This window comes from Macaca thibetana, chromosome 20 (genome assembly GCF_024542745.1).
Source record: "Macaca thibetana thibetana isolate TM-01 chromosome 20, ASM2454274v1, whole genome shotgun sequence".
In the NCBI taxonomy this organism is placed as follows: domain Eukaryota; kingdom Metazoa; phylum Chordata; class Mammalia; order Primates; family Cercopithecidae; genus Macaca; species Macaca thibetana.
Genome location: NC_065597.1, coordinates 73,926,265 through 73,951,758, shown reverse-complemented (window position 1 = coordinate 73,951,758; position 25,494 = coordinate 73,926,265). Strand labels below are relative to the sequence as shown.

General features: G+C 63.5%; 7 protein-coding genes across 29 annotated transcripts in view; 4 read left to right on the top strand and 3 right to left on the bottom strand.

Annotated features, from left to right (window-relative positions):
- The window catches only part of MAPK8IP3 (mitogen-activated protein kinase 8 interacting protein 3), a 64,296-nt gene extending 46,864 nt beyond the window's left edge, over window positions 1-17,432 (top strand). For 9 of the 14 annotated variants that reach the window (XM_050774187.1, XM_050774179.1, XM_050774186.1 and 6 more), the window contains 24 exons: window positions 4,215-4,226; window positions 5,056-5,073; window positions 6,042-6,099; window positions 6,462-6,614; window positions 7,326-7,407; window positions 9,323-9,453; window positions 9,648-9,704; window positions 9,808-9,978; window positions 10,598-10,724; window positions 11,095-11,190; window positions 11,281-11,439; window positions 12,114-12,279; window positions 13,078-13,260; window positions 13,338-13,527; window positions 13,632-13,751; window positions 13,826-13,906; window positions 14,006-14,073; window positions 14,253-14,401; window positions 14,666-14,837; window positions 14,908-15,021; window positions 15,173-15,211; window positions 15,302-15,481; window positions 15,580-15,729; window positions 15,806-17,432. In XM_050774187.1, coding sequence (XP_050630144.1) covers window positions 4,215-4,226; window positions 5,056-5,073; window positions 6,042-6,099; window positions 6,462-6,614; window positions 7,326-7,407; window positions 9,323-9,453; window positions 9,648-9,704; window positions 9,808-9,978; window positions 10,598-10,724; window positions 11,095-11,190; window positions 11,281-11,439; window positions 12,114-12,279; window positions 13,078-13,260; window positions 13,338-13,527; window positions 13,632-13,751; window positions 13,826-13,906; window positions 14,006-14,073; window positions 14,253-14,401; window positions 14,666-14,837; window positions 14,908-15,021; window positions 15,173-15,211; window positions 15,302-15,481; window positions 15,580-15,729; window positions 15,806-15,927 — 2,798 coding nt within the window. In that variant the 3' untranslated portion in view covers window positions 15,928-17,432. The remainder of the gene's footprint in view (window positions 1-4,214; window positions 4,227-5,055; window positions 5,074-6,041; window positions 6,100-6,461; window positions 6,615-7,325; window positions 7,408-9,322; window positions 9,454-9,647; window positions 9,705-9,807; window positions 9,979-10,597; window positions 10,725-11,094; window positions 11,191-11,280; window positions 11,440-12,113; window positions 12,280-13,077; window positions 13,261-13,337; window positions 13,528-13,631; window positions 13,752-13,825; window positions 13,907-14,005; window positions 14,074-14,252; window positions 14,402-14,665; window positions 14,838-14,907; window positions 15,022-15,172; window positions 15,212-15,301; window positions 15,482-15,579; window positions 15,730-15,805) is intronic. The other 5 variants (XM_050774181.1, XM_050774177.1, XM_050774183.1 and 2 more) reach the window with 3 other exon arrangements.
- The window catches only part of NUBP2 (NUBP iron-sulfur cluster assembly factor 2, cytosolic), a 55,551-nt gene that overhangs the window by 20,083 nt on the left and 9,974 nt on the right, over window positions 1-25,494 (top strand). The gene's annotated exons all lie outside the window — the stretch shown is intronic.
- The window catches only part of NDUFB10 (NADH:ubiquinone oxidoreductase subunit B10), a 197,706-nt gene continuing 181,755 nt past the window's right edge, over window positions 9,544-25,494 (top strand). For 2 of the 3 annotated variants that reach the window (XM_050774585.1, XM_050774575.1), the window contains exon 1: window positions 20,415-20,418. The gene's annotated coding sequence lies outside the window, so the exon portion shown is untranslated. Of the gene's footprint in view, window positions 9,548-20,414; window positions 20,419-25,494 lie in introns of those variants that run through there. The other variant, XM_050774568.1, reaches the window with a different exon arrangement.
- NME3 (NME/NM23 nucleoside diphosphate kinase 3) lies at window positions 17,431-18,693 on the bottom strand. 2 transcript variants are annotated; one of them, XM_050774602.1, is made up of 5 exons: window positions 18,603-18,693; window positions 18,384-18,514; window positions 18,159-18,260; window positions 17,972-18,084; window positions 17,431-17,857 (listed from the first exon to the last, which is right to left on the bottom strand). In XM_050774602.1, exons 1-5 carry the CDS (start codon window positions 18,646-18,648, stop codon window positions 17,740-17,742), a joined length of 510 nt encoding a protein of 169 aa, XP_050630559.1. In that variant the 5' UTR covers window positions 18,649-18,693; the 3' UTR covers window positions 17,431-17,739. The 2 variants fall into 2 exon arrangements, with proteins under 2 accessions (XP_050630559.1, XP_050630560.1); XM_050774603.1 differs by having other exon boundaries at window positions 17,980-18,084.
- Window positions 19,006-25,494, bottom strand: part of MRPS34 (mitochondrial ribosomal protein S34) — a 56,551-nt gene continuing 50,062 nt past the window's right edge. For 3 of the 7 annotated variants that reach the window (XM_050774527.1, XM_050774528.1, XM_050774529.1), the window contains exons 2-4: window positions 19,916-20,265; window positions 19,721-19,763; window positions 19,006-19,616 (exon numbers count right to left, since the gene is read on the bottom strand). In XM_050774527.1, coding sequence (XP_050630484.1) covers window positions 19,324-19,616; window positions 19,721-19,763; window positions 19,916-20,236 — 657 coding nt within the window. In that variant the 5' untranslated portion in view covers window positions 20,237-20,265 and the 3' untranslated portion in view covers window positions 19,006-19,323. The remainder of the gene's footprint in view (window positions 19,617-19,720; window positions 19,764-19,915; window positions 20,266-25,494) is intronic. The other 4 variants (XM_050774532.1, XM_050774526.1, XM_050774530.1 and 1 more) reach the window with 2 other exon arrangements.
- On the top strand, window positions 20,265-23,717 carry EME2 (essential meiotic structure-specific endonuclease subunit 2). Its single transcript, XM_050774413.1, has 8 exons — window positions 20,265-20,603; window positions 20,834-20,970; window positions 21,358-21,450; window positions 22,137-22,228; window positions 22,409-22,502; window positions 22,661-22,776; window positions 22,908-23,097; window positions 23,179-23,717. The coding sequence occupies exons 1-8, from the start codon at window positions 20,345-20,347 to the stop codon at window positions 23,347-23,349; spliced, it is 1,152 nt and encodes a 383-aa protein (XP_050630370.1). The 5' UTR covers window positions 20,265-20,344; the 3' UTR covers window positions 23,350-23,717.
- The window catches only part of SPSB3 (splA/ryanodine receptor domain and SOCS box containing 3), a 34,814-nt gene continuing 33,141 nt past the window's right edge, over window positions 23,822-25,494 (bottom strand). Inside the window, exons 5-8 of the mRNA XM_050774646.1 lie at window positions 25,221-25,408; window positions 25,036-25,138; window positions 24,837-24,962; window positions 23,822-24,531 (exon numbers count right to left, since the gene is read on the bottom strand). Of these exons, the coding sequence (XP_050630603.1) occupies window positions 24,185-24,531; window positions 24,837-24,962; window positions 25,036-25,138; window positions 25,221-25,408 (764 nt within the window). The 3' untranslated portion in view covers window positions 23,822-24,184. The remainder of the gene's footprint in view (window positions 24,532-24,836; window positions 24,963-25,035; window positions 25,139-25,220; window positions 25,409-25,494) is intronic.

Here is a 25,494-nt window from a genome sequence, read left to right as displayed (position 1 = left end):
GTCATCCCAGCACTTTGGGAGGCCAAGGCGGGCGGATCACAAGGTCAGGAGTTCAAGACCACCCTGGCCAACATGGTGAAACCGTCTCTACTAAAAATACAAAAATTACCCGGGCGTGGTGGCGGGCTCTGTAGTCCCAGCTCCTCGGGAGGCTGAGGCAGGAGAATGGCTTGAACCCAGGAGGTGGAGGTTGCAGTGAGCCGAGATCGCGCCCCTGCACCCCAGAGCGAGATTCCGTCTCAGAAAAAGAAGAAGAAAACGCTCACAAATAACGTTGAGAAAAGACAAGCCTGTGTAAGATCCGGAAGCGCCACTGAAGGACATAAAAGCAGCCGCACGCGCAGAGGGTGGCGCCGCGTGCCCAGACCCGAAGACACGCCCTGCGAGCTGTCTGCTGACGTCACAGGCAGCCCACCGCTCCCACGGAAATCCATTCATTACCAGTAAAAATACCCCCATGCTTGTTGGAGATTTTTCTGGAACTCTGTGAATGGATCTGAAGTTGGTCCAGTAGAGGAAACATGTGGGAATATCCCAGAAAATATGGGGAGAGAACAAGCTTGCAGGATTCCACGTAAAACTGCGGCAGTTGAGGCAGGCAGCAACAAACCTGCGACACGAGCTCATGAGCTCAGGACCAAGAGCTAAGACAGACCTGGAGCCATGGGGAATCCATCTGTGTACAAGTGTGGCGTCTCAAACCGTGGAAAACGGGCGGATGAGTCCGTAAACATACTGCCTTAGTTGCTGCTTGTGTAAAATGAAGTCTAAGCCTAACCTCCCCGTAAACAGCAGTGATTTCCAGGTGGATTAAAGATCTAAGCACACAATTACGAGGACAACAGAATGGAGCCAGGCGTGCTGGCACCCGTGGTCCCAGCTACTTGGGAGTCTGAGGTGGGAGGATCACTTGAGCCTGGGAGTTCAAGGATATAGTGAGCCATGATTGTGACACTGTACTCCAACGTGGGGGACAGAGCAAGAGCCTGTCTCAGAAAAATAAGAATGTCAAGAAAGGATAGTAGAACTGGAAAAGGGGCCAGGTGCAGTGGCTCACGCCCGTAATCCCAGCACTTTGGGAGGCTGAGGCGGTCAAGAGATCGAAACTATCTTGGCCAACATGGTGAAAGCCCGTTTCTACTAGAAATTAAAAAAAAAAAAATTAGCTGAGCATGGTGGCAAGTGCCTGTAATCTCAGCTACTGGGGAGGCTGAGGCAGGAGAATTGCATGAACCCAGGTGGCGGAGGTTGCAGTGAGCCGAGATCGCACCACTGCACTCCAGCCTGGGTGACAGAGCAAGACTCTGTCTTAAAAAAAAAAAAAGAAGAAAAGAAAAAATAACTGGAAAAGGATATTGGAGAATATTTTCATAATCTGAGCCCCTCTATGTGACCAAAGCCATAAAGGAAAATAATGACAACTGTGGCTAATGATGGAGACATCATTAAAATTAAAATAAAGGCCTGCACGGTGACGCACACCTGTAATCCCAGCACTTTGGGAAGCTAAGGCAGGAGGATCACTTGAGCTCAGGAATTCAAGACCAGCCTGGGCAACATAGGGAGACCCCCTCTCTACAAAAACATACAAAAATTAGCCAGGCATTGTGGTGCACACATGTAGCAGCCACAGACATAGCTGGAGTGAATTTTAGCTCAAGTTGAGTTTAGTGTATCACCTGAGAATCATGCCAACCACTCAGGAGGCTGAGGTGGGAGGAACGCTTGAGCCCTGGAGACCAATGCTACAGGGAGTCGTGGTCGCACCACTGCACTCCAGCCTGGGCAACAGAGCAAGTCCTTGACGATTAAAAAAAGAAAAGAAGCCAAGTACAATAGGAATTGTCAGACGATAAAACAGGAAATTTGGCCAGGCATGGTGGCCCACGCCTGTCATCCCAGCACTTTGGGAAGCCGAAGCAGGCGGATCACGAGGTCAAGAGATCGAGACCATCTTGGCCTACATGGTGAAACCCCGTCTCTACTAAAAATACAAAAATTCCACAGGCATGATGGTGCATGCCTGTAGTCCCAGCTACTCAGAAGAGTAAGGCAGGAGAATCGCTTGAACCCGGGAGGCGGAGGTTGCAGTGAGCCGAGATCACGCCATTGCACTCCAGCCTGGTGAAAGAGTGAGACTCTTTCTCAAAAAAAAAAAAGAAAGAAAGAAAGAAAAAGGAAATTTACAAGCTATACTAATAAACATCTGAAAAGATGCTCAATTTCAGAAATAATAAAGAAATAAAGAGAAAATCAAGAAAACTTTTTCCCTAAAGGATTGAAAATAAGACAATCGAGGCTGTCTAGGGTGCAACAGGTGCTGCCCTACATGCCAGCCAGAGGTGATGGGTGCAGCTCCACCGAGCACTGGCGGGTGGCAGTGGCGGTGCAGCAGCAGCTGGAGGTGCAGCCTTCGAGGGAGCAGTCGGGCAGTCACAGGGCTGAAAAGTACCTCAAGCCCACACACAGGGACACCAAGTCTCGGGGGAGCAGGTGCAGTGACAGATGATGAGATATTCCCATAGAGAAACATGACAGGGCATTAAAAGCAACCAGGCCAGGGGCGGTGGTGCATGCCTGCCGAGGCAGGTGGATCATTTGAGCTCAGGAGTTCGAGACCAGCCTGGGCCACATGGTGAAACCCCATCTCTACCAAATACTTAGCTGGGTGTGGTGGTGCGCACCTGTGGCCCCAGCTACTTGGGAGGCTCACGGGGAGGACTGCTTCAGCCTGGGAGGTGGAGGTTGCAGTGAGCCGAGATCGCGCCACTTCACTCCAACGTGGGTGACAGAGCAAGACCCCATCTAAAAAAAAAAAAAAAGAAAAAAAGGAACCAGGGTCAGGCACGGTGGCTCACACCCATAATCTCAGCACTTTGAGAGGCCAAGGTGGGCAGACTGCTTGAGCTCAGGACTTGAAGACCAGCCTGGGCAACATAGTGAGATTTCATTTCTACTAAAAAAACAACAACAACAACAAAAAAAAAAAACACACACACACACAAAGATTAGCCGGGCGTGGTGGCATGCTCCTGTAGACCCAGCTACTCAGGAGGCTGAGGTGGGAGGATCTCTTGAGCCTGGGAGGTCGACATTGCAGTGAGCTATGATAGTGCCACTGCACTCCAGCCTGAGCAACAAAGTGAGACCCCGTCTCAAAAAATAAAGGCAACCAGGAACCTCAGCACAGGAGTGTCCCATGACATTGCTGAGCGGAACGCAGGAAGTCTCCCGGAGAGATGGATAATGTGGTCCCGATTTTGTTCTTTGAAACCTGTTGCTTATCTAGAAGGAAACCTGAGAGGAGAATATTGGCCGTTAGCAGCGGTTGCCCTGAGAAGCCGAGATGAGAGAGAAGGACATCTGCTCTTTGACTGGAAATTGCCTTATTATTGGAATTCCTGTAGCAAACAACCCTTTTGTCATCCAGATCAAGTGACTTTTCCACGCCATTCTCCTTTCTGTGTGAAACAACCAAGTAGAGCGGAACCGCGTCCTCGCCTCTGCTGGTGTCTCCCGCGTAGAGCGGAACCGCGTCCTCGCCTCTGCTGGTGTCTCCCGCAGAGCGTTTCCCTCGCCAGCCTCCCGTGCAGGGCGGGGGCTGGGACCCAGTGAGGATGCCTCGCCTGCCTCATGCTCCCCACCCCTCCTCTGCTTTCTGGCGTGTTCTCTCCGCCCTCCACCGTGCGGCCCTTGCTCCCGCTGTCTTCAGTCATCCTTCACCGAGGTCCTGCCCTACCCAGGCTGACCCAGGAGCCCAGGAGTCCAGCTCCAGGCCTGCATCTGCAGTGTCTCCCGCACCACTCTCTCCCTCGCCCACGATGGGGGGCTTTTGGAGGCTGGGCACCTGCCACACCCTGCCACACACACACTCCTCTTCACAGGCCTGCATCATGGGGGCTGCAGGGGGCCTGCCCTCCTGATGGGTGATGGGAGCAGAGGGGAGCAGGCTTTAGGGTCAGGGGTCAGCAACACAGCCCTGGACTGGACCACGGCGCCTGGGCCCCGTTCCCTGCAGGCTTCTGCCCGGGGGCACAGGGCACCCAGACCTGCTGGAGGCTGCTCCTGTTCTCTCCTGCCCTGCAACATGGGAGTGGCCAAAGCGTTGCTGGGTTTTCTGTAATAAGCATTTCTTTATTTTGTTGTGTTCCAGTCACTAATTGACCTTTGTCCCTTCCTCCCCCTGCCTCTTTGTGCCTCGCTGGACACGCCAGGGGAGTTCTCAGGTGAGTATCTCTCTCTCCTGTCTCCCCTCTGTGTGGGGGTGGGAGTGGGTGGACGGGGTACGCCCCGAGCTATCCCGTCACCGTGGCTGTGTGGACTGCCCCCCACGTCGCCGCAGCGCCTGTGCTTCTGCTCGCAGCCACCGCCGCTCGGAAGCTTGTTCAGTTTGCTCCACCAGCCACTTGACAATGACCTGGATATCCAACCCCCCCTGCCTGAGGAGTCCCCCGCGGGCCATTTCTGAAGGCCCTGCAGAGCCCTGAGACACGCACAGCAGTGACGGGACATGGCCAAGGCCAGCTCTGGGGCCCCCCCTACTGTCAGGCACACCCCAGAAGTCAGGGGTCCTTGAGGCCCCCGCCAAGCCCAGCCCGGGGCCCCTCCCCACCTCGGTGGACAGGTTGAGTCCTGCTCTCTGGCCGCACAGCAGGAGGCTCCGAGGCCCCACCCAGAGCGGGGTGGACCACTCAGAGGCTGTCCAGGTACAGCCCCCCAGCCTCCAGGCACAGCCTGTTCCCACGGGGTGCCTTCCGTCCTCAGCCCCACCCAGCCCGGCATTTGGGGTGAGCTGTTAGCTGCCTGCCCACAGGTGACGTTGGCCTGGTAGTCTTCATGGAACCCCAAGGATAAACTTTCCAGAAGGAGTAGCTGGCTCCATCCCATCTCCTGCCCTCTAACTCCCTCCTGCACCCACCCTAACCCAGCAGACCCAGCTCTGAATTCCTCCCAGCCTGCTGTCCACACGGGCTTAACGCGCTTCTCTTCTCTCCCTTTCTCCCTCTCCTCCCGCCCTGGTTGCCCATCTCCTGTGGGACGGGGACGGCTCCCTAGTGCGCGATGATTTCTTTGGTAAGGCTGAGGCCCCGCTCCAGCGCGCGTCGCTCCTCCACCCCCACATGGTCTCCTGCTTCATGAGCTGTTTGCTTTGTTCTGCATGATGGGGACGGTGTTGGGGCCGCCGGGGTCAAGGGGGCAGCCCTGGGTGAAGCTCGCTCTGTCCAGGCTGCCTCTGGGCTGTGGGAGGTGGCAACTTCCCCCAAGGGACAGACTTGAAGGCCCGAGGAGGGCAGCCCCAGCCTCTCTGAACCCCCAAAAGTGCAGGGCAGACCCTGCCTATGGGGAGGAAGGCCCATGTTTGAGGCAAGGGAGGTCATAAGAGAGACAGCAGGCAGGACCCCTGAGTCCAAGTGCAGAGGCGTGTGATGCTGTCTCTTGACTACGGAGACAGTGGGGGAGTGTGTGGGAGGGCAGGACCTTGGAGTTTCTTTCCATCCTTTTGGGGTTTCTGGGGCATGCTTGCAGGGAGCTCAGTCCAGGTCCACTTGGGGCCTGGTGGCAGAGGAGCCATCAGTCCTGCCAGGGAGCCAGGGAGCCCTGTCCTCACAGCCGTGCCCCATCGCTGCATCCTAGCCCTGCTGGCCCTGCCGTGAGGGCCAGGCCTCTCCTCGCCCACCTGTCCCCTCACCGCAGCTCCAACATCACTCGCCTGAGGGTGGTGGCTCTGAGAGGGCCTGCCTGGTGACGGACCTGCTGAGGGCTCTGAGGTGGCGGCACAGTGGCCATTCAGGGGCCTGCATCCGGCCAGCCGGACTGTGACATTGGTCGGACGCAAGAACCACCCCAAGGCCTGGGAGCCTGCTCTGTGCGCAGACTGGGCCCGGCGTGAGCCCCCCCCCTTCATGGCCCCTGCTCCCTGCAGATCGGGCGTCACCCCCAGCCAGCTACCCTCTTCAGAAGCGTTGCCCTGAGGCAGGTGCGGCGGCATCAGGGTCCTGTCTTGAAGGGCCCAGGTGAAACCTCCACACCTTCTGTTTCAGGAATGGGCAAAGAAGTGGGGAATCTGCTGCTGGAAAACTCACAGCTTCTGGAAACCAAGTAAGAGTGCCCTTCTCCTGTGTGGTGGGGCTGAGGCAGCCCTCCTCACCAGGGCTGGAGAGTGAGCTGGGCCAGAGGGCGCCTTGGGGAGGACCTGACTCCATCGCCAGCAGCTGTCCTCATCTGGGGCGGGAGGAACTTGGAGCAGGGCTCCGCCTGGTTTCTTTAGGAAGCTTATCTCCAGGAGCCTCTAACGAGGGTGACTGTGGAGTTTAGTCAGATAGGGGTACGGTCTCCCATTCAGCCACCTTCTTGACCAGGCTGTGCCTTCTCCAGGGCAGAAGTGCAGGCGCCCCGGGAAGGCCCCTTCACGTACCCGTATGCCACGCTCGCAGCGCTCCCATCTTTCTGCTTTTTCCAAGAAATGCCTTGAACGTGGTGAAGAATGACCTGATTGCCAAGGTCGACCAGCTGTCCGGGGAGCAGGAGGTGCTGAGGGGCGAGCTAGAGGCTGCCAAGCAGGCCAAAGTCAAGCTGGAAAACCGCATCAAGGAGCTGGAAGAGGAACTGAAAAGGTGAGGGTGGGGCATGGAAAGCCGGTCACAGAGGGACCCCGGCCTCAGGGTTCCAGAGTGCCTGCCTCCTCCAGTGCCTGCTCTCTAGCCCGAGTGGCTTTGTGCACAGCCTGCCTACCCCCAGCTCCAGCTCACAGCCACTCCACCCCAACTAGCCGAGTGGGGCCGTGGTCTCCTCCTGAGCCTCCTACAACGCACACTGGGCCTGTCTCGTGTGTGCCTTCCCAGCACGGTGTCATGTGGGGCTCGGCTGCAGCTCCCACCATCCCACTCCTCCAGCCCTTGGATCAGCCAAGGTTTGGCCACGGTCCCTGGAGAGCTGTATGTTGGGGCTCCAGCCCTTCTCTGATGGGCAGAGGACATGTGGGGGCCCCGAGACCATGCCTCTCCCCAAGAAGGGACCCAGATCTGCTCTGGGTTTGCCAAGCCAGGGCCCCTGTGCTTCACCCTCCTCTGCATTCCCAGGCAGCCAGGACGGAAGGCTGGGCTTCAGGGTACTCGTGCAGCAGTGGCGCAGGCCACCTGCCCCCAGGGAACCAGCAGAAGCGTTCAGGGCCCTGAATCAGATAGCTGCTGCGGGGGTCCCTGTGGGGAGAGCCCCCAGCCTTGCACAGAGACAAGGACACAAGTTCGGGGCAGGCACTGCCCGCTGTGTGTTCCGGAGGCCCCTGGGAGGCCCTCACCCTCCCTACCTCCTTCCCTTTCCCGCAGAGTGAAGTCCGAGGCCATCATTGCCCGCCGTGAACCCAAAGAAGAGGCGGAGGATGTAAGCAGCTATCTCTGTACAGAATCGGTACATCCACTCTTCACTCTTCACAGGCGGGGCGGCCACCATCCACCAATCACAGGCGGGGCGGCCACCATCCACCATTCACAGGCAGGGCGGTCACCATTCACCAATCACAGGCGGGGCGGTCACCATCCACCAATCACAGGCGGGGCGGTCACCATCCACCAATCACAGGCGGGGCGGTCACCATCCACCATTCACAGGCGGGGCGGCCACCATCCACCAATCACAGGCGGGGCGGCCACCATCCACCAATCACAGGCGGGGCGGCCACCATCCACCAATCACAGGCGGGGCGGCCACCATCCACCAATCACAGGCGGGGCGGCCACCATCCACCAATCACAGGCGGGGCGGTCACCATCCACCAATCACAGTCCGGGCGGTCACCATTCACCAATCACAGGCGGGGCGGCCACCATTCAGCATTCACAGGCGGGGCGGCCACCATCCACCAATCACAGGCGGGGCGGCCACCATCCACCATTTACAGGCGGGGCGGCCACCATCCACCATTCACAGGCGGGGCGGCCACCATTCACCAATCACAGGCGGGGCGGTCACCATTCAGCATTCACAGGCAGTACATTTCACTATTCACACACGGTATATCCTACTATTCACACTCAGGGCATGGGCATGGGGGACAGCTCCCGGGGACTCACCGGCCCTTCTGTCTCTGTACAGAATCAGTATAGCCCACTATTCACATGCAGGGCTGGGGGCACAGGCAGGGGGCCCAGGCGGGGTCCTGGGGACTCGCCTGCTCTTCCGGGCTGACAGCTCTCCCACCCCTCCTGGGTAACACCTGACCCCAACGGCATCATCTGCTGCCCCACTCCCGAGACCACATAGAATCAGAACCAGGCCCTTGGGCAGGACCACAGCCCTGGCAGGATGCCGGTCACCTGTCAGCACCAAGTCCTAGTGCATGCCTTTTGTATAGTCACAAGCGGGTCTCCCTGGCTCTGCAGCCTGGCCAGTGCTCCAAGTCAGTCACCTGCTGTCCCCTTTTCAGGACCTACCCCACCCCTGAGGAGCCCAGGAGGCCCTCGGGCAGGCTCTCTGCTGCCTGGGCATTGCCAGCCCTCCCCTTTAGAACCACCACCCCCTCCAGGGGAGAGGCCAGAGGGAGCACTGCCTGTCAGTGGGCCCCTGGCCTCCTTCCTTAAGGAGAGCAGGCCCGGCCCCAGGGCAGATGCCGGCCTCACCTGCACTAGCTCAGTCACCTGGGGGCCGTGGTGACGATAAAGTGAGGTTGTATGTCTCAGGCCATCCCGTGCACCCTGCACTCCCCACGGTCTAGGAGAAACACAAGTGGAAGGCGAGTCATGTCCCCCCCAACAGCCTGTCCTGCATGAGCCGAGGGTGCCACCGGTCCTGGGCCTCTGCCCCTTGTCACGGCCTGAGGCTGGATGTGCACCTGCAAGCACAGAGTGCTGAGTGCCAGGGGCCCTGTGGGGACTCGCACTTCCTCACTCCCTGGCAGCTCTGCTGAGCAGCCCTGGGTAGGGGAGCAGACCACAGAGCCCACGTGGGTCTGTGAGAACCCAAAGTGTTCAGCCGGCTGGACCCTTCCTAGAGCGTCCCATCTACTCATTTCACACTGGAGCAGTCCCACCTGCACCTCACCTGAGGCATTTGGGGCCTCCACGGACATGCAGGGAAAGTCACCCACATCGTGCCTCTCACGCGTGTCCTGGCAGCCCTGGCAGGGTCAGGCTGACTCCAGGTTCCCCTCCCCCCTTGCTGACACCCCTCAGGCTCCTTGCCTGAGGATCTGCAGGAAATTGGTACTGAGATCCACCTATACCTGGAGGCCACGACCCTGCCCCGGTGGAGGCACCCCAGGAGGAAGCAGGTGTGACCCGGCCTCCAAGGCTGGCTGATTGAGCCTCTGTGCCTCTCCCCTCCACAGGACAAAATCCCCATGGCCCAGCGCCGCCGCTTCACGCGGGTAGAGATGGCCCGTGTGCTCATGGAGCGGAACCAGTACAAGGAGCGGCTGATGGAGCTGCAGGAGGCCGTGCGGTGGACCGAGATGATCAGGTGGGAGTTGTGGCCACCCCAGGAAGGGCTGTGGGGTCATCCCGGATGGCAGAACTGCGGCTCCCTCCTCTGCACCTCCCTGTCTTCTGGGGGGACTGAAGGGTGCTGGGTGCTTCCTGGTGGGAGCCCAGAGAGTACCAGGCAAGGGAGGCGTGAGGGTGCTAGCAGGCTGCTCCCTATGCCCTCCCCCGCAGAGCATCCCGAGAGCACCCATCCGTCCAGGAGAAGAAGAAGTCCACCATCTGGCAGTTGTAAGCTGGGGGCCCCAGGGGGTGTGGGCAGCAGCTGCAGGGGAAGGGGCAGGGAAGTTCCCTGGTCCTCTGCCCACCCCTCACCTCCCTGTGCCTCCGGCAGCTTCAGCCGCCTCTTCAGCTCCTCCTCCAGCCCCCCTCCGGCCAAGCGCCCCTACCCCTCGGTGAATATCCACTACAAGTCGCCTACCACGGCCGGCTTCAGCCAGCGCCGCAGCCATGCCATGTGCCCGATCTCGGCGGGCAGCCGGCCCCTGGAATTCTTCCCTGATGAGTGAGTGTCCCATGGTCCCCACTAGTGGCCTGCAGTGGGGTTGGGGAGGCCCTGTCCTGAGGCCCCTCCCCTCCAGGACCTGAAGCGGGACTTTGAGGGCAGCCTCCACCTTGCTGGCCACATGCCAGGGGTCGTGACCTCTCCCTGCACACTGCCTGCCCCTCCCTGCAGCGGGGAGCTGGGCTGCTTTGGCTCCGAAGTGTTTGGTTCAGGATGTCCCTTGGCAGAGGCTGTGCACACCAACAGTCAGGGGGCTGCGCTGGGCTCCACGGTGGCCTCTGCAGCAAGGAGCCATTTCAGACGTATGTGCAGCAAGGAGTCGCTGGCCGCGCCTGTGCCCTGGCGGCACTCCAGGTCCCGGTCTGTGGAGCCCTCCGTGACTGTGGCCGAAGAGCAGCCTCTGGGTCGAGCAGGTGCCAGCTGTGGCCTGCAAGCCCAGGGGCATACCCGGTGCTGGGAAGGCCACCCTCCCTAGCTAGGCACTCGGTGGCCGGGAAAAGGCGAGGATGGGCCTCCCTGCCGTGACCTCCCCCAGGGCAAGCCTGGGGCACTGTGGGTGCCTGCTGCTCGGCTGCCGCCGCCCCTGGACAGAGACATCACCCATCATTCTTCCACTCAGCGACTGCACGTCCTCCGCCCGTCGAGAGCAGAAGCGCGAGCAGTACCGCCAGGTGCGTGAGCACGTGCGTAACGACGACGGCCGACTTCAGGCCTGCGGCTGGAGCCTGCCCGCCAAGTACAAGCAGGTGCGGGCGGGGCGCTTCGGGGACAGGGCGGGGCCCCGCGGGGGCGGGGCGTGAGTAAGGGGTGGGGAGAGGGCGGGGCAGTGCCGGGTGTGGGAGGGGACGACGGGCGGGGAGGGGACGACGGGCGGGGAGGGGACGACGGGCGGGGAGGGGACGACGGGCGGGGAGGGGCGGGGCCTGGCAGGTCCTAGTAAGCCCCCTGGGCAGGGGTCTGGAGGGTCGGAGGAGGAGCCCTGCGGCTCCCACGCCCCCACCTGCCTCCAGTCTTGAGGTGGCTCTGCCGCAAGAAGCTGGCAGCTCCGCCTAAGGTTTCTGGAGGGATGGGTAGGAGCCATGGCTGGTGCCCATAGCGCCTCCCTGCTCCCTGCAGCTGAGTCCCAACGGGGGCCAGGAGGACACGCGGATGAAGAACGTGCCGGTGCCCGTGTACTGCCGCCCTCTGGTGGAGAAGGACCCCACCATGAAGGTGAGCGGGCGAGGACCCCGTTCAGGCCGGCTGGGCAGGCGGGAGGCTGGGGAGCGCCGGTGACACCCGACCCCGGCCCTGCCCTTGCAGCTGTGGTGTGCTGCGGGCGTCAACCTGAGCGGATGGAAGCCCAATGAGGACGACGGTGGGAATGGAGTCAAGCCAGCGCCAGGCCGCGACCCCCTGACCTGCGACCGCGAAGGAGACGGTGAGCCCAAGAGCGCCCACGGGTCTCCCGAGAAGAAGAAGGTGAGTATGGCGGAGGCCACCGGGCACCCTCCCTGGCTGAGTCTCAGGACAGCTCAGCTGCAGAGCATGCTGGGAGTGAGACACAGGACAGCACCCGGAAGCAGGGCGGCACAGGGGCTCCTGGACTGCGGGAAGCAGTGTCTTCCCTCCCCAGGACTGAGCCGCCTTCTGGGTTTTCAGTAGGAATCTTGGCCCACGTGGCTGGGAATGGGGCTGCAGCTGGGGCGGCCCTCCCCTCCCCTCTCCGAGTGCCATCCAGCAGTCTCGGTCCCCTGGCTGGGAATGGGGCTGGGGTGGGCCCTCTTCCCCTCCCCCTCCCCTCCCACCTCCCTCATCCCCTCCCCCTCCCCTCCTCTCCCTTTCCCTCTCCCCGACCCCCCAAGTGGCCTGGAGTGGCAGAGCTTGCTTCCAAGTGGTCGGAGGCTTAGTTTTATGGCCCAGCTTGGGCCTCTTGGAGCTCAGCGGCTTTCTCTGTGGAGACGAAACCATGTATGCAAGCGCTTTAGAGTGCAGTCCTGAGTCCGCATTGCTCTGGCCCCGGGAAAGGACAGCCATGTCCTCTCAAGCTACAGTTAAGGCTGGATCCTGACAGATTCTGGGAGTCCCATGGCCCTGTGCTCCTGCCGGGTAGCCTCAAGCTCGGGCTCTGACCTTGATCCCGTGCCCTGAAACAGGTCAAGGAGCTTCCTGAAATGGACGCCACCTCCAGCCGGGTGTGGATCCTGACCAGCACCCTGACCACCAGCAAGGTGGTGATCATCGACGCCAACCAGCCGGGCACCGTGGTGGACCAGTTCACCGTCTGCAACGCGCACGTACTGTGTATCTCCAGCATCCCTGGTGAGCGGCTGGAGTGGGCGTTTCCACTTGGGCGCCACTCCCTTTTACTAACAAGCTAAGTAAAAGCCCAGCCACACAGCACCCACCTTCTTGGGGTGTCCTGTGGACACGGGAACATGGCAGTGGACAGTGGGAGGGGCGACACCCAGTCAAGTGAGGCCCTGGGCCCTGTTTCTGGGAGGAAGCTCGCAATGGCCTCGGCCTCTTCTTCCTACCTACTCGGGACCCCACGCTCACCTGGTTAGAGGGCGAGGGGTAGGCACGGCCCGCAGCTTGAAGCATCACTCGAGGACCACAGGAAAACATTTCCTCATGCTGAATGTGAAACCTCCAGTTGGGCCGAAATCTCACGGCCTCACCAGGGACTAAGGGGGTGTGGGTGAGGAGCTTCATGTCACCCCTGTGAGCAGTAACCTTGGTGATGTTCTGGGCCAGCCCCAACACTGGGAGGACGAAGGGGTGCTGAGGGCTCTGCCAGGTCTCTGGTGTGAAACCACAGGGCTGTCTGGGTTCTTGAGGGTCTGCCACAGGATCACAAGTTGTTTGCTCCCAGGACCAGGGTCTTACTTCTCAGCTCCCCTGGCCCAGGGGCCCGCCCAACAGAGCAGGCTTGCTTGAGTCCCAGGCTCGCAGGCAGAGGGTCCTGGGTGGGCTGTGGGTGGAGCCATGTGTGGAAGCTGGGTCTGCTGGGAGAGTGGGAGGCCAGCTCCCACTCCCTCTGCCCCTGTATGAGTGCTGGGCACACCCTTGCAGTAGTGGGTTCCCCAGCACAGGCTGATGGGCCGTACCTCTCCCCAGCGGCCAGCGACAGCGACTACCCCCCCGGGGAGATGTTCCTGGACAGCGACGTGAACCCAGAGGACCCAGGCGTGGACGGCGTGCTGGCTGGTATCACCCTGGTGGGCTGTGCCACCCGCTGCAATGTGCCACGGAGCAACTGCTCCTCCCGAGGGGACACCCCGGTGCTAGACAAGGGGCAGGGTGAGTCCTGGGCGAGTTTCCCCCATCCCCTCATTCCCACCTTTCTGCCCAGCCCAAGCTCACCTCTCCTAACACAGGGGAGGTGGCCACCATCGCCAACGGGAAGGTCAACCCGTCCCAGTCCACAGAGGAGGCCACAGAGGCTACGGAGGTGCCAGACCCTGGGCCCAGCGAGCCAGAGACGGCCACATTGCGGCCCGGGCCTCTCACAGAGCACGTCTTCACTGACCCGGCCCCCACCCCATCCTCTGGCCCCCAGCCTGGCAGGTGAGCAGGAGCGGAGGGGAGGCTTGCAGAGGTGGGAAGGGCCTAGGGGTCTTGGGGCAGGTGCATGCCCCGTGGCCCCCCTGGAGCCACCGTCCTTCCTGCAGTGAGAATGGGCCAGAGCCTGACAGCAGCAGCACGCAACCAGAGCCGGAGCCCAGCGGGGACCCCACAGGAGCAGGCAGCAGTGCTGCACCCACCATGTGGCTGGGAGCCCAGAACGGCTGGTAGGAAGGGCCCAGGGCAAGGTGGAGGGAGGGTCCTGGGTGAGTCCCTCGCCCATTGCCACTTCTTTCTACAGGCTCTACGTGCACTCGGCTGTGGCCAACTGGAAGAAGTGCCTGCACTCCATCAAGCTGAAGGACTCTGTGCTGAGCCTGGTGTGGGTGACCCAGGCTGAGGGCCGGGCGTCACGGGGGAACAGGGCGGAGGGGGCCTGCACAGCCTGGCCCAAACCAGGCTCACCGCATTCCTGTTTCAGGCATGTCAAAGGCCGTGTGCTGGTGGCTCTGGCGGACGGGACCCTGGCCATCTTCCACCGTGGTGAAGGTGGGGCCTGGCAGCACGGGGTGTGTGGGTGGCAGCTGATGGCCCTGGCAGTGTTTAGCCAAGGGACTCCTGGGGTTCCAGGCCTCTCCTTAGCCTGGCAGTGGGTATCTCAACCCCTGATATCCTGAGCAGAGGTGGGGCCCAGCCAGGCCTGAGCAGGTGTTCGGGGCTCCCTCCAGATGGCCAGTGGGATCTGAGCAACTATCACCTAATGGACCTGGGCCATCCGCACCACTCCATCCGCTGCATGGCTGTTGTGTACGACCGCGTGTGGTGTGGCTACAAGAACAAGGTGCACGTCATCCAGCCCAAGACCATGCAGATTGAGGCGAGTGCTGGCCAGGGCCCCCAGGGAGGGGAAGAGGCTCCTGCCAGCCAGCAGCTCTCCGGCACCTTCCATACAGAAGTCCACAAAGCCCTATGTGGGTCTCATCCTCCCTATACTGCCTATGAGTCAGGCTCGAACAGGCACAAAGCAGGCGCAAAGAAGATCTGAGGGGGCTATAGGTGGCCCTGGGGCTGTGGCAGGTTTGGGGCTCCCCACTTCCTCTCCTCTCCCCAGCCCTGTTGATGGGCAACCATGACTCCACAGAAGTCATTTGACGCCCACCCGCGGCGGGAGAGCCAGGTGCGGCAGCTGGCGTGGATCGGCGATGGCGTATGGGTGTCCATCCGCCTGGACTCCACCCTGCGGCTCTACCACGCACACACGCACCAGCACCTACAGGACGTGGACATTGAGCCCTACGTCAGCAAGATGCTGGGTGAGGGGCCATGCCAGGTGGGGTGGCGGGGGGCTCAAGGCCAGCCGCCCTGACCACTCTCCCCCCACAGGCACCGGCAAACTGGGTTTCTCCTTCGTGCGCATCACAGCCCTGCTTGTCGCGGGCAGCCGGCTCTGGGTGGGCACCGGCAACGGAGTGGTCATCTCCATCCCCCTGACAGAGAGTGAGTGGCATGCACCCCTGCAGGGGCAGTGGTGCTGCCAGAGGTGTCCATGGGTTCCCGGGGGTGGCTCTGCAGGGCCACATGGGAGGGTGCCTCGCTGCCCCTTCGCTGACCACCCTGCTCTTCTCCCCTGCTCCTCCTGTGTCCCCAGCTGTGGTCCTGCACCGAGGCCAGCTCCTGGGGCTCCGAGGTAAGCCCAGCCACCTCCTGTCCCCCCACGGAGCCTCTCCCACCCTCCATCTGTATGCGGGCTCAGCGCCTCTGGGTTCTCTCCCTGCAGCCAATAAGACATCCCCCACCTCTGGGGAGGGCGCCCGTCCTGGGGGCATCATCCACGTGTACGGCGATGACAGCAGTGACAGGGCGGCCAGCAGCTTCATCCCCTACTGTTCCATGGCCCAGGCCCAGCTCTGCTTCCACGGGCACCGCGATGCTGTGAAGTTCTTTGTCTCGGTGCCAGGTGAGGCTGGGCCTCTCCTGCCATCCACATCCCCTGCACGCCAGTGGTTGCCGCCTCCCCCAGGAGGCCACTGTCCTGAATCGCTTCTGCCATCCCAGGGAATGTGCTGGCCACCTTGAACGGGAGTGTGCTGGACAGCCCAGCTGAGGGCCCTGGGCCAGCTGCCCCTGCCTCGGAGGCCGAGGGTCAGAAGCTGCGGAACGTGCTGGTGCTGAGCGGCGGGGAGGGCTACATCGACTTCCGCATTGGTGAGCGGGGCCCAGGGACGGGACTGAGGTTGGGCGCGGGGGGAGCCTGGCCCTCACTCTGCTGCCTTGCCTGCAGGAGACGGAGAGGACGACGAGACGGAGGAGGGCACAGGGGACATAAGCCAGGTGAAGCCCGTGCTGTCCAAGGCGGAGCGCAGTCACATCATCGTGTGGCAGGTGTCCTACACCCCCGAGTGAGGCCGCTGCCCTGCCTGGCCCGACCTGTACATAGGACCCCCGACCACCTGACCCCCGCCTGCCCTGCGGGGTAGCCAGCCAGGCGCCGCCGCCCCTCTTCTAACCTCTCAACCTGCAGCTTTCACCTGAGTCTGGTCCCCTCCAGCGGGCAGGGAGTGCGGGGATGCCCATCACCCCTCCGGCGGGCAGGGAGTGCGGGGATGCCAGTCAGCTGGGAGGAGAAGGGAGGGGTGCTTCCACCCGAGGGGAAAATGCTCTCGGGACAGTTTCCCGGGCGGCTCCTGGCCAGCTTCCAGCCCAGAGTCCTCAAGTCCAGGGCACCTTGGGCCCAGCGCAGGCAGGACCCAAGGTGGCCCTGGCTCCACCCTGGGCCTCCTACTCCCCAGCACCCCTGGAGGAGGCAGGGGCTCCCCACCGCCGAGGCTGCCTGCCCTGGGCCCACCTCTGCATGCTGCTCATGGGGCCACCCTGCCTCCCGGGCCCTCACTCTGCCTAGGGGAGCTGGGCCAGGCACTAGCCTTTGCCCAGGGAGGTGGGCCTCGGGCTGCCCAGGTGCCTGCACCCCAGCTGGCCTTCTCTGGGGCCTCCCCGTCCTCAAGCCTCTATCCTCTGTCTGTCCCCCCCCACCGGCTGTCCCCTGCCCAGGGAGCTGGCATGAAAGCACGAGGCCCAGCTCCCTCGGGCAGCTGCTTGAGAAGAGAGACTGCTACCCCATCCTGCCCACGCGGGCAGGCTCTCGCCGTGTCCCCCCAGGCTCTGCCTGGGCAGAAGACTCACCTTGGAGGAGTGGGCCTTGGAGTCCTGTCCCTCCCAGAAGCCCCCAGGGTGGGATTTCTCAGGCTGCCAGGGCAGGCCCAGGCCTCAGGAAGAAGGGGAGGCCCCTGGCCTCTCCGGGTTCAGTCCTAGGACGCAGGCTCAGCCTCAGGTTGATGGGGGATAATGTGCTCCTGGGGCCTGCCTCCTGCACGGGGCTCCACGGAGCCCAGCTCCCAGACACGCTACTAAGTGCCTAGGGTTGCCCGCTGTGGCCTGCTCCCCGGGAGCAAGAGGCCACCAAGCAGAGGCCCATGGGGCTGAGGATGGAGCCGCCCCCAGCCGACTCCAAGCCCGTAGCGGGCAGAGGCCACCCTGGACTGCTCTCCCTGTCCAGCCGGGCCTCGCTGGCCTACTCCTACCTTCCAGGCCCACTGCACTCCTGTCTGGGAGGCCCTGATGAGGGCAGCCCAGCCCCCGCACCCACCCCCAACCAGAGAAGCACAGATCTTGGGGAGCTGCCCCACAAGCCCCGCTGGCCACCGTGGGCTGCAGCCACTGCGCTGCTGGCTTCTCCCCACCATCCCTGCCACCTCCACTGTGATGTATGTCTGCTCCCTCGTCTGTTCCCCCAGGATCTCGAAGTGACTCCGGGCTGAGCAGTGGTGCGGCTGGGGGAGGGGTGACGATTCTCCTCAGGCTTTGGCCCTGCAAGCAAACCCACATATCTGCTCTGTATGTAATAAACGTCTGTTTCTGGACCCAAACCGACACGAAAACGAGGACTTCACTTTATTATAAAAAGAAACGTTGGACCATGTTGGGCTGGGCACCAGGACAGTGTCCTGGCACGTTTCCAGGTGAGCCGCGCAGGCTCCTGGAGCAGCTCCTCCGGCAGAAAGCCCTGTACGCCAGGGATTGGAGAGGCCCGCGCCACCCTCGATGCAACGTCCTGACAGGTGGATGTTCCAAGCGCTGCGGGGTGGGGCCAGAAGCCCGGCCACCTGGGCCCTGGAGGAGGCTGGGGTGTCAGAGCCTCTGCGAGGCGCACCTGCCGGGCTACTCATACAGCCAGTGCCCGGCGCTGTCCTCCCAGCACAGGAGCTCGTCTGCGCGGAACCAGAGCGCGATCTCGCGGCGGGCACTCTCCACCGAGTCGCTGCCGTGAATCAAGTTCCTGAACGGAAGAGGCGCGCGTGAGCGCGGGAAGGAGAGCTCCGGCACCGGTCCCACGAGGGCCGAATTGGGGGAGGCCGGACGGGGCTGGGCCCGTCCCCGGGGCGAGCCTTACTTGCCAACCTCGATGCAGAAATCCCCGCGGATGGTGCCGGGCGGGGCGTCGGCCGGGTTCGTGGCCCCGATGAGCGCCCGCGAGGTGCGCACCACGTCCAGCCCCTGCCATACCTGTGCGGGGGACGGGGGCGGTATCACGCAGGGGTGGGGTCCCGGGGCCGTCCGCCCGCTTCCCGGGCACTCACCATGGCCACCACCGGCCCGGAGGCCATGTACTTGACCAGGCGGCCGTAGAACGGGCGTTCACGCAGCTCGGCGTAGTGCTCGCGCAGCAGCTCCTCAGAGGCCTGCGGAAGGGTCAGGCCGCCTGCGCCCGCACCCGGCACCCAGGCGTCCCCAGGTCCCCAGGTCCCCGCCACCCTTTCCCCCACACCGCGCCCCCGCTCGCCCACCGCGCCCCGCGCCCCCACCTGCACCAGCTTCAGCGCCACCAACTTGAAGCCCTTCCTCTCGAAGCGCCGCACGATCTCGCCCACCAGCCGCCGCTGCACGCCGTCCGGCTTCACGGCCAGGAAGGTGCGCTCGTGTGCGCCGGTGCAAGCTGCGGGGCAGGCGGGGACGTGGCGTCAGACCGGCCCAGCACCGGCCGCCCACCCCCCGCCCGCGCCGCTCCGCTCCGCTCCGCTCACCGGCGGGGAAGAGGTTGGCGAAGATAGTCAGCACCAGGCAGATCATGATGGCGGTGCGGGCGCGGGCTCCGCGGGGCGGGGCGGTGGCGCCCGGGGCGGGGCCTGCGCTTAAAGAGGCCTGGTCCCAGCGCGGCGGCCTCCGCGGACGCACTCAGGGAGGCTGCTTCACTTGCACCCCGGAACCCAGCAGCCGTGGGGGGCCAGAGGGCAGCTGCGGAGGCCAAGTCTCCTCCAGTGGCTCGGACACTAACTGTATCCCCCACAACCCGCCCAGGTGGTTCCACCCACGCGGCGCCCTGCTCCGCACCGCCCGAGCCCCCGACCCCCGGCCAGGGCCAAGACCACAACATCAGCCCTTCTCTCCCCGGTCCTAAAGACAGCGCGCAGACACCGCAACCCGGGGTACTTCTTTTCTCTTTATTCCCTTTCATAGCTTCTGCCGGGATCCAGGCAAAGAGAGCACTAATGGGGGAAGGGGAGTTAGCGCTTCCCGCTTTCCCCAGCGTGAGCCTGCGGAGTTGGTGTGGGGGCAGCAGGGCCAGAGGAAAAACATAGGTGGCGATTTGCCCCAGCCCTCCCCACTAAAATGCAGATCCTCAGAAAACGTCGCGGAAGGTGACCTCCGAGGGGCAGACTCGGGTGTAACGCGAAGACGGTTTCTTTCATCAACAAGATCCCTGCTGCCTCACAGCCCCTCAGGCCACCCTCTGGTTCTGGCATTCTAGACGGGGGTGCCCTTGGCCCTTCCTTTGTCCTCCTGTTTTGCAGGGTAGTCCCAGGGTTCCATGCGTGTCCTCTGCACATTCAGCATGGGCTCCTCGGTGCTAGTGTCTCCATTTTTCTGTCGTTCTGCGAGAATCATGGCCCGGAGGAGCGGCGGGTACGGCACGGAGGCCAGGCTGTCCTCCGGCGCCGGCGTGAACGCGGTGAAGGCCTCCTCCTCGTGCTTGGGCACCAGCCGCCAGTCATGGTACATGACGTGTTCCATCTCCCGCGCCTCGCTCTCCGTCTTCCCTGATGAAGGAAAAGAGGTGTGCTGCACACACATTTGCTGTGCCGTCGGTGGTCGGCATCGAACTGCCGGGCACCCGCTCTCCACCAGCTCTCCCGAGCCTTACCTTTGAAGGTCAGGATGCCCCAGGCCCTCCCGTGGTCCAAGTTCTGCAAAACCAGAGGGAAGCGAGGTCAGCTCGCAAGGCTCTCGGCCCCCGAGATCAGGAGGTGGGAGCCTCAGACACGCAAACCTGCAGGGAGGAGGGGAGGCGGGGAGACCAGGCGGCTGCAGGGGCGGGGTGCGGACGGGGTGCACGCACCTGCGCCGTGTAGTCGGGCTGCACCCGCGTGAGGCGCCAGTAGCACGGCTCATCGTGCTGCCACAGCCAGGACTTGCGCGTGACCAGGCGGCCCATGCCGAAGAGCGGGAGGCGGCCGAGCAGCTGGAAGAGGCGGCTCTCGCGGCGCACGTCGGCCCAGGCCCGGACCGGCAGCCGGCGTCCAGAGAACGGCCGCGTCAGGGTCTCGTAGTCCACAGCGTACAGCTGCGAGTCGCGCGGCCTGTTTAGTTTCTCCCGCAGGGCGCGCACGCGGCGGGCCAGCTCCGCAATCAGCCGCGGACGCACCTTCTTCCGTGCCATGGCGGACCCGCGTCCTCAGCGCTGCGGCCGGAAGCCGCCGGAAGAGGCCGGTGTCCCAGGCTAAAGTGTTCGGGCGCGGCCGGAAGCGAAAAAGAAGTCGGTCCGGCCATGGCGCGGGTTGGACCCGGGAGGGCGGGGGTCTCTCGCCAGGGCCGGGGCCGGGGCCGGGGCCGGGGACGGGGCGGGAGCGGTCAGCGGCGACCTCCAACCTGGGAGATCTCAGACTCCGACGCTGAGGGCCCCTCCGGCTCAGAGGCCGCCCCGAGAGCCCGGGACCCAGCAGGGGAGCGCAGGGCGGCTGCCGAGGAGTTGCGGCTGCTACGGCCGGAGCAGGTCCTGAAGCGCCTGGCGGTGTGCGTGGACCCAGGTGCGGCGGAGGGCACGGGCGACGCTCGGGGTAGGAAAGGCCTTTCTCCGCCAGGCGGCGCCCTCCGTCCGACGGGGCGGGGCGCGCGCGCCGAGGGACCTGGGGCCGGGCGCGCTTCCCAGTCGGGGGTTTGTGCCGAATGCTGGCTGCCGGGTCCGCGCCCCCGCCCAGGTAGGGCGCTCGCGAGGGTGGAGGGAAGCAGTGACCGCGCTCCTCTCCCCTGGTCCCAGCCATCCTGGAAGACGCTGGTGCCGACGTCCTGATGGAGGCCCTGGAGGCCCTGGGCTGCGAGTGCCGCATCGAGCCCCAGCGCCCGGCCCGCAGCCTGCGGTGGACCCGAGCGAGTCCCGACCCCTGCCCCCGCAGCGTGAGTGCTCGCGGGTTCCCGAGGGCCAGCCCCGAGTTGGCTGTTTTGCTTCCATGATTTCAGTCCTGGAGCTGTCCCTGAGGCAGCTGCCCTGGGCGATGCGCGTCTCGCGGATGGTAAACCACGGATGGAGAACGGAAAGTGGGGGTGCCCAAGCCGTTCTGCTGGTAAAGAGCCGAGCTGGCTGGATAAGGTTCCGGCCGGAGTCAGGCTGTGGTCAGGATTCCTGCCGGCCCCAGAGACCTGACCTGGGCTTCTGTAGAGCAGTCCTGTCAGGTCCTGGGCTTGGCTGGGGCCACGGACCGCGTTGCTGCTAGACTGCCCAGGCAGGGCCCCTGGGGCACCCGGGGTTGAGACAGGCAGCAGCGCGTCTCCATGTCCCCACAGCTGCCTCCTGAAGTGTGGGCTGCAGATGAACAGGAATTCCTGCTGCTGCTGGACCCCGAGGAGTTTCTGCAGGGCGTCGCCACACTGACCCAGGTGCTCGGGTGGTGGCAGTAGTCCGTCTCCAGTTAGGACGGGTGGGTTCCCAGCCGGGAGGCGCCTGCACTGCCGGTCCCTGCCCTTGTAGACGGGGCTGGAGGGGGCATGGGGCAGGCCAGGATTCCTCTCTGATCCGAAACCGTAGAGGTTTCTAGGGTGAGATGGAGAAAGCTTCTCCTGTGGAGGCTACAGCTGCTCCTAGAGGGTCCTGAGAAGTGCCAGGAGGCCGGGGTCTGGGCAGTAGGCTGCAGGTGGGCTGTGTTCGTCCTCTGACAGCGGACAGCCCGGCCCCTGCCTGCAAGGAGCAGTGCTCAGGTGCTGTTGCACCAGGCATCGTGGGGTTAGGCCAGACCCCTGCCAGGTCCCTGTGTCCAAGGATGAGTCTCTCAAGGCCCTGCTTTGTGCTAGGTTAAAGCTAGGCTGGAATACAGAGGTGGACCGGGATGAGGGGCTCAGTGGAACTGAGATGTGCCCAGGCAGCCACTCCAGGGGTCTCCTTAGCCGCCTTGGCATCGTGGGAGGCACAGAGCTGGTTTTCTCAGAAGGGTAACAGAACAGGCTCGTCTGGGCACCCCTGGCTCTTTCTCAGGGTTGCTGTTCTGCAAACCAGCTGTGGCCTGGTGGCCCATGGCCCTGAGCCGCAGCCTCCTGTGAACAACTGTGCCACACGTTCTCATCTTCAGATCTCTGGCCCAACTTGCTGGGTGCCCTGGATCTCCCCTGAGACCACCGCGCGGTCCCACCTGGCTGTCATCGGGCTGGATGCCTACCTGTGGTACCGCTCACTCATGCCCACAGCAGGAGTGGCTGGGATGGGGGTTCAGGGGAGGTGGGCACACTTCTGGGGTTGCTGTGGCATAGCTGATCCCACTTCCCCTGGTGGGCTCTGGCAGAGGCCACGCTCGGGCAGGGCAGGCCCCATGGGGAACAGGGAGGAATGGTCACCTCTGTTCAGGTCTCGCCAGCACGTTGCCCCGGGGACACAGCAGCCGGAAAGCCCGAAGGTGGCTGGTGCCGAGGTGGCCATCGGCTGGCCGCAGGTGGAAGAGGTGAGGGCCTGTCTGAGCTGGGTGAGTCAGGTGGCCTGGGTCCCGGTGATTGGGCTGCTGGCTGGGTTTGGTTCCCAGCGTGGCACATGGCGCAGCTATCAGCTGTGTCCCAGGGAGCCTTCCTCTGGCTCGTGCCCACCAGCTTGCCTCCTCCCCAGGCCCTGGTGCTCCTGCAGCTCTGGGCAAACCTGGACGTGCTACTGGTGGCCTCGTGGCAGGAGCTGAGTCAGCACGTGTGTGCCATCACCAAGGCTCTCGCCCAGTGTCCCCTCAAGTGCGTGACACCTGGACTGAAGGGGGCAGGGGGCAGGATCACCTCAAGGTGGTGGCAGTGCCTCCCCGGCCTGTGGGGAGCTGCTCAGCTGAGGTTCTAAAAGGCTTCTCCCTGTCCTTCCCTGTCCCCAGGCAGTACCGGGAATCCCAGGCCTTTTCCTTCTGCACAGCAGGGCGCTGGGCAGCCGGCGAGCCGGTGGCAAGAGACGGCACAGGGCTGCGGGGGGCCTGGCGGAGGCAGATCAGGCAGTTTAGTCGAGTCAGCCCAGCCGTGGCCGATGCGGTGGTCACAGCCTTCCCCTCCCCTCGCCTTCTGCAGCAGGTGGGCCCCTCCCTCCTCGAACCCCTCCAGGTGCAGAGGCCCAGTCCCCAGGCACCCTCTCATACCTCTGCCTGCCCCTAGGCGCTCGAGGCCTGCAGCACGGAGCAGGAGCGCATGGGCCTCCTGGCTGACCTCCCCGTGCTGCCCAGTGAAGGCGGGCGTCCCCGCAGGGTGGGGCCTGACCTCTCCCGCCGCATCTGCCTCTTCCTGACCACGGCCAACCCCGACCTCCTGCTGGACCTGGGCTCCTGACCACACATGGGACCACCAGGACAGCATGCAGCCTTGGGGACAGACCAGATACCCTGGCGCAGTGGGGGAGGACCCCAGCCATACGTGGGTTGGTTTCTCAGCCTCTGGCTGAGCAGGTCTGACCTCGGGGAGGGTGGGTGGTTGCCGGGGAAGTTTTAGGTAGCTGGGATGAGAAGAGGGGCTTCTGGCTGGCAGATGGCTGGTGGTTCCTGTGCTGAGTCCTGGACACACGGGCCACAGGGGAGCTCAGCAGCAGGGCTGTGTGCCCCCCCCCCCCCCCCCCACACACACATTGGCAGGGGCCAGAAGGCAGCACCAGGGCCCCACTGCCACCTGGAGGCTTGGGGTGTGGCACCCTCAGCCAGCAGCAGTAGGGGACTCCTGAGGATGTCGGGGGCAGTGAAACCTGGGAGAAGGCCCAGGATGCTCGCAAGCCTGGTCTCTGCATGGATGTGTTTCAGCTCACACCACGTGGGTGTTAGACATCAACTCTACATTTATTGCAGTCACTTAAGTCTACGACGGCGGGGCAGCCGCCGACAGCATGCAGAGCAAGTTAGGAAAATCCAAGTCCCTGTGGGAAGAGCAACGGCGGGCTCCAGCCAGGCCCTCCTCACAGCCTCCCACAAGACCTGGGGCTCAGGGCAGCTGCTTCCCCACCCAGCACAGCAGCAGAGGGTCCCTAGAGCCTCCACAGAAAGGACTGTCCCAGCCTCAGGAGGCAAGAGATAGCTCCCTCCGGACGGGCCTCATCCAACTCCGCCCTGGAGTGTAGCTGGAAGGAAGGGACGGGAAACGGCCGTCCCAGCCCAAGAAGACAGTTTCCACTGGGAAGTTAGGTCCGGCGGCAGCGCTTCCTCTGGCAGGGCCGGGGCTCGCGACTGCTGGGGTGGGCCGAGGTCGCTGCCTGGGGATCAGACACTGGGGCCTTGCGTCGGCTGCAACTCATGCTCAGGACCCAACCCAGCTTGTTGTGTAGCACCTGCTTGAGGCCTGGCGGCAGGGGCAGGCCCTCCAGCGTGTCCCCCGAGTCTGGCCGCAGCTGGCGCAGGCGGTGGCAGCAGAGGTACTGGAGGGACGTGGCGCTGGCGCAGGAACGGGTAACCTTCATGCTACTTCGGGCTGCCGTGGAGCACACCATCGGGTAGAACCTCTTGTTCTGCAGCTTGGTGGCTGCCACGCCTGGAAGGGAGGAGCCTAGCCTGAACCCCGGGCAGGGAAGGGGACAGCTACCGAGCACAGCCCCTCAGACCACATGCTACAGTCACCTAGGTGGGCAGCTGACACAGCTGAGGCAAGGCAGAGGGTGCACGTGCTGGCCCTGCCACTCCAGCCTGGCCTCGCTGTCCCAGCCCCTGGGACCCTGGGGCCTCAGGCTTCTGGGAGGAACCCTTTCAGGAAACCTCAGTGTCCGCTGGGCTGGGGTGGGGTGGCCACCTCCCTCAGGGTGACAGCTGAGAGGAGCTCAAGTCCTGTGGCGGCCTCACCTATGCACTTCCTGTTCTTGAAGAAGGTGAGCGTGCCGTGCCAGGTGTCCAGGTGCACACCGATGATGGAGCCCTGGCCGAACCGCGACGAGAAGCTGGTCTTGTCTCCCTTGTGGTGGAGGAGGCCTGGGGGCAGCCAGGGTTGGAGTGAGCCCAGGAGCTCCAGGCTCGGCCCCGCCCCACCCTGGGCCTCACGCACCCGTGTAGGAGAGGCCCCAGCTGTCCTCATCCCTGCCCAGCAGGCTGCAGAACGTGTGGCGGTATTTGTCCAGGTCCACATCCGATGTCCCGATGCCTACCATCTAGGAACAGGGGACGGGCAGAGGCCACTCTGGGCCACTGGGGCCAGGCCCCCCAGAAGCACCCCGGACCAGAGCAACTTACCATGTCGGTGCCGTAGACGGGCGAGGTCATCTTGATCTCCCAGAAGTGCTGGCCCTCCCCCAGCTCCTTGGTGCCCCGGATGGCCGCTGTGCCACAGCTGTACTCCATGTGGAAGCTGACCTTGCGGTTGTCACAGCTCAGCAGGGTGGCTGACGACTTATTCAAGTCATCCCAGACCCAGTCGAAATCTGTAAGAGAGGCCCAAGCTGGGGCAGCCCTGAGAGCTCCATGGGGCTCTGCCCTGCCCACCCCTAGGCCCGCCCGCAGTGCAATC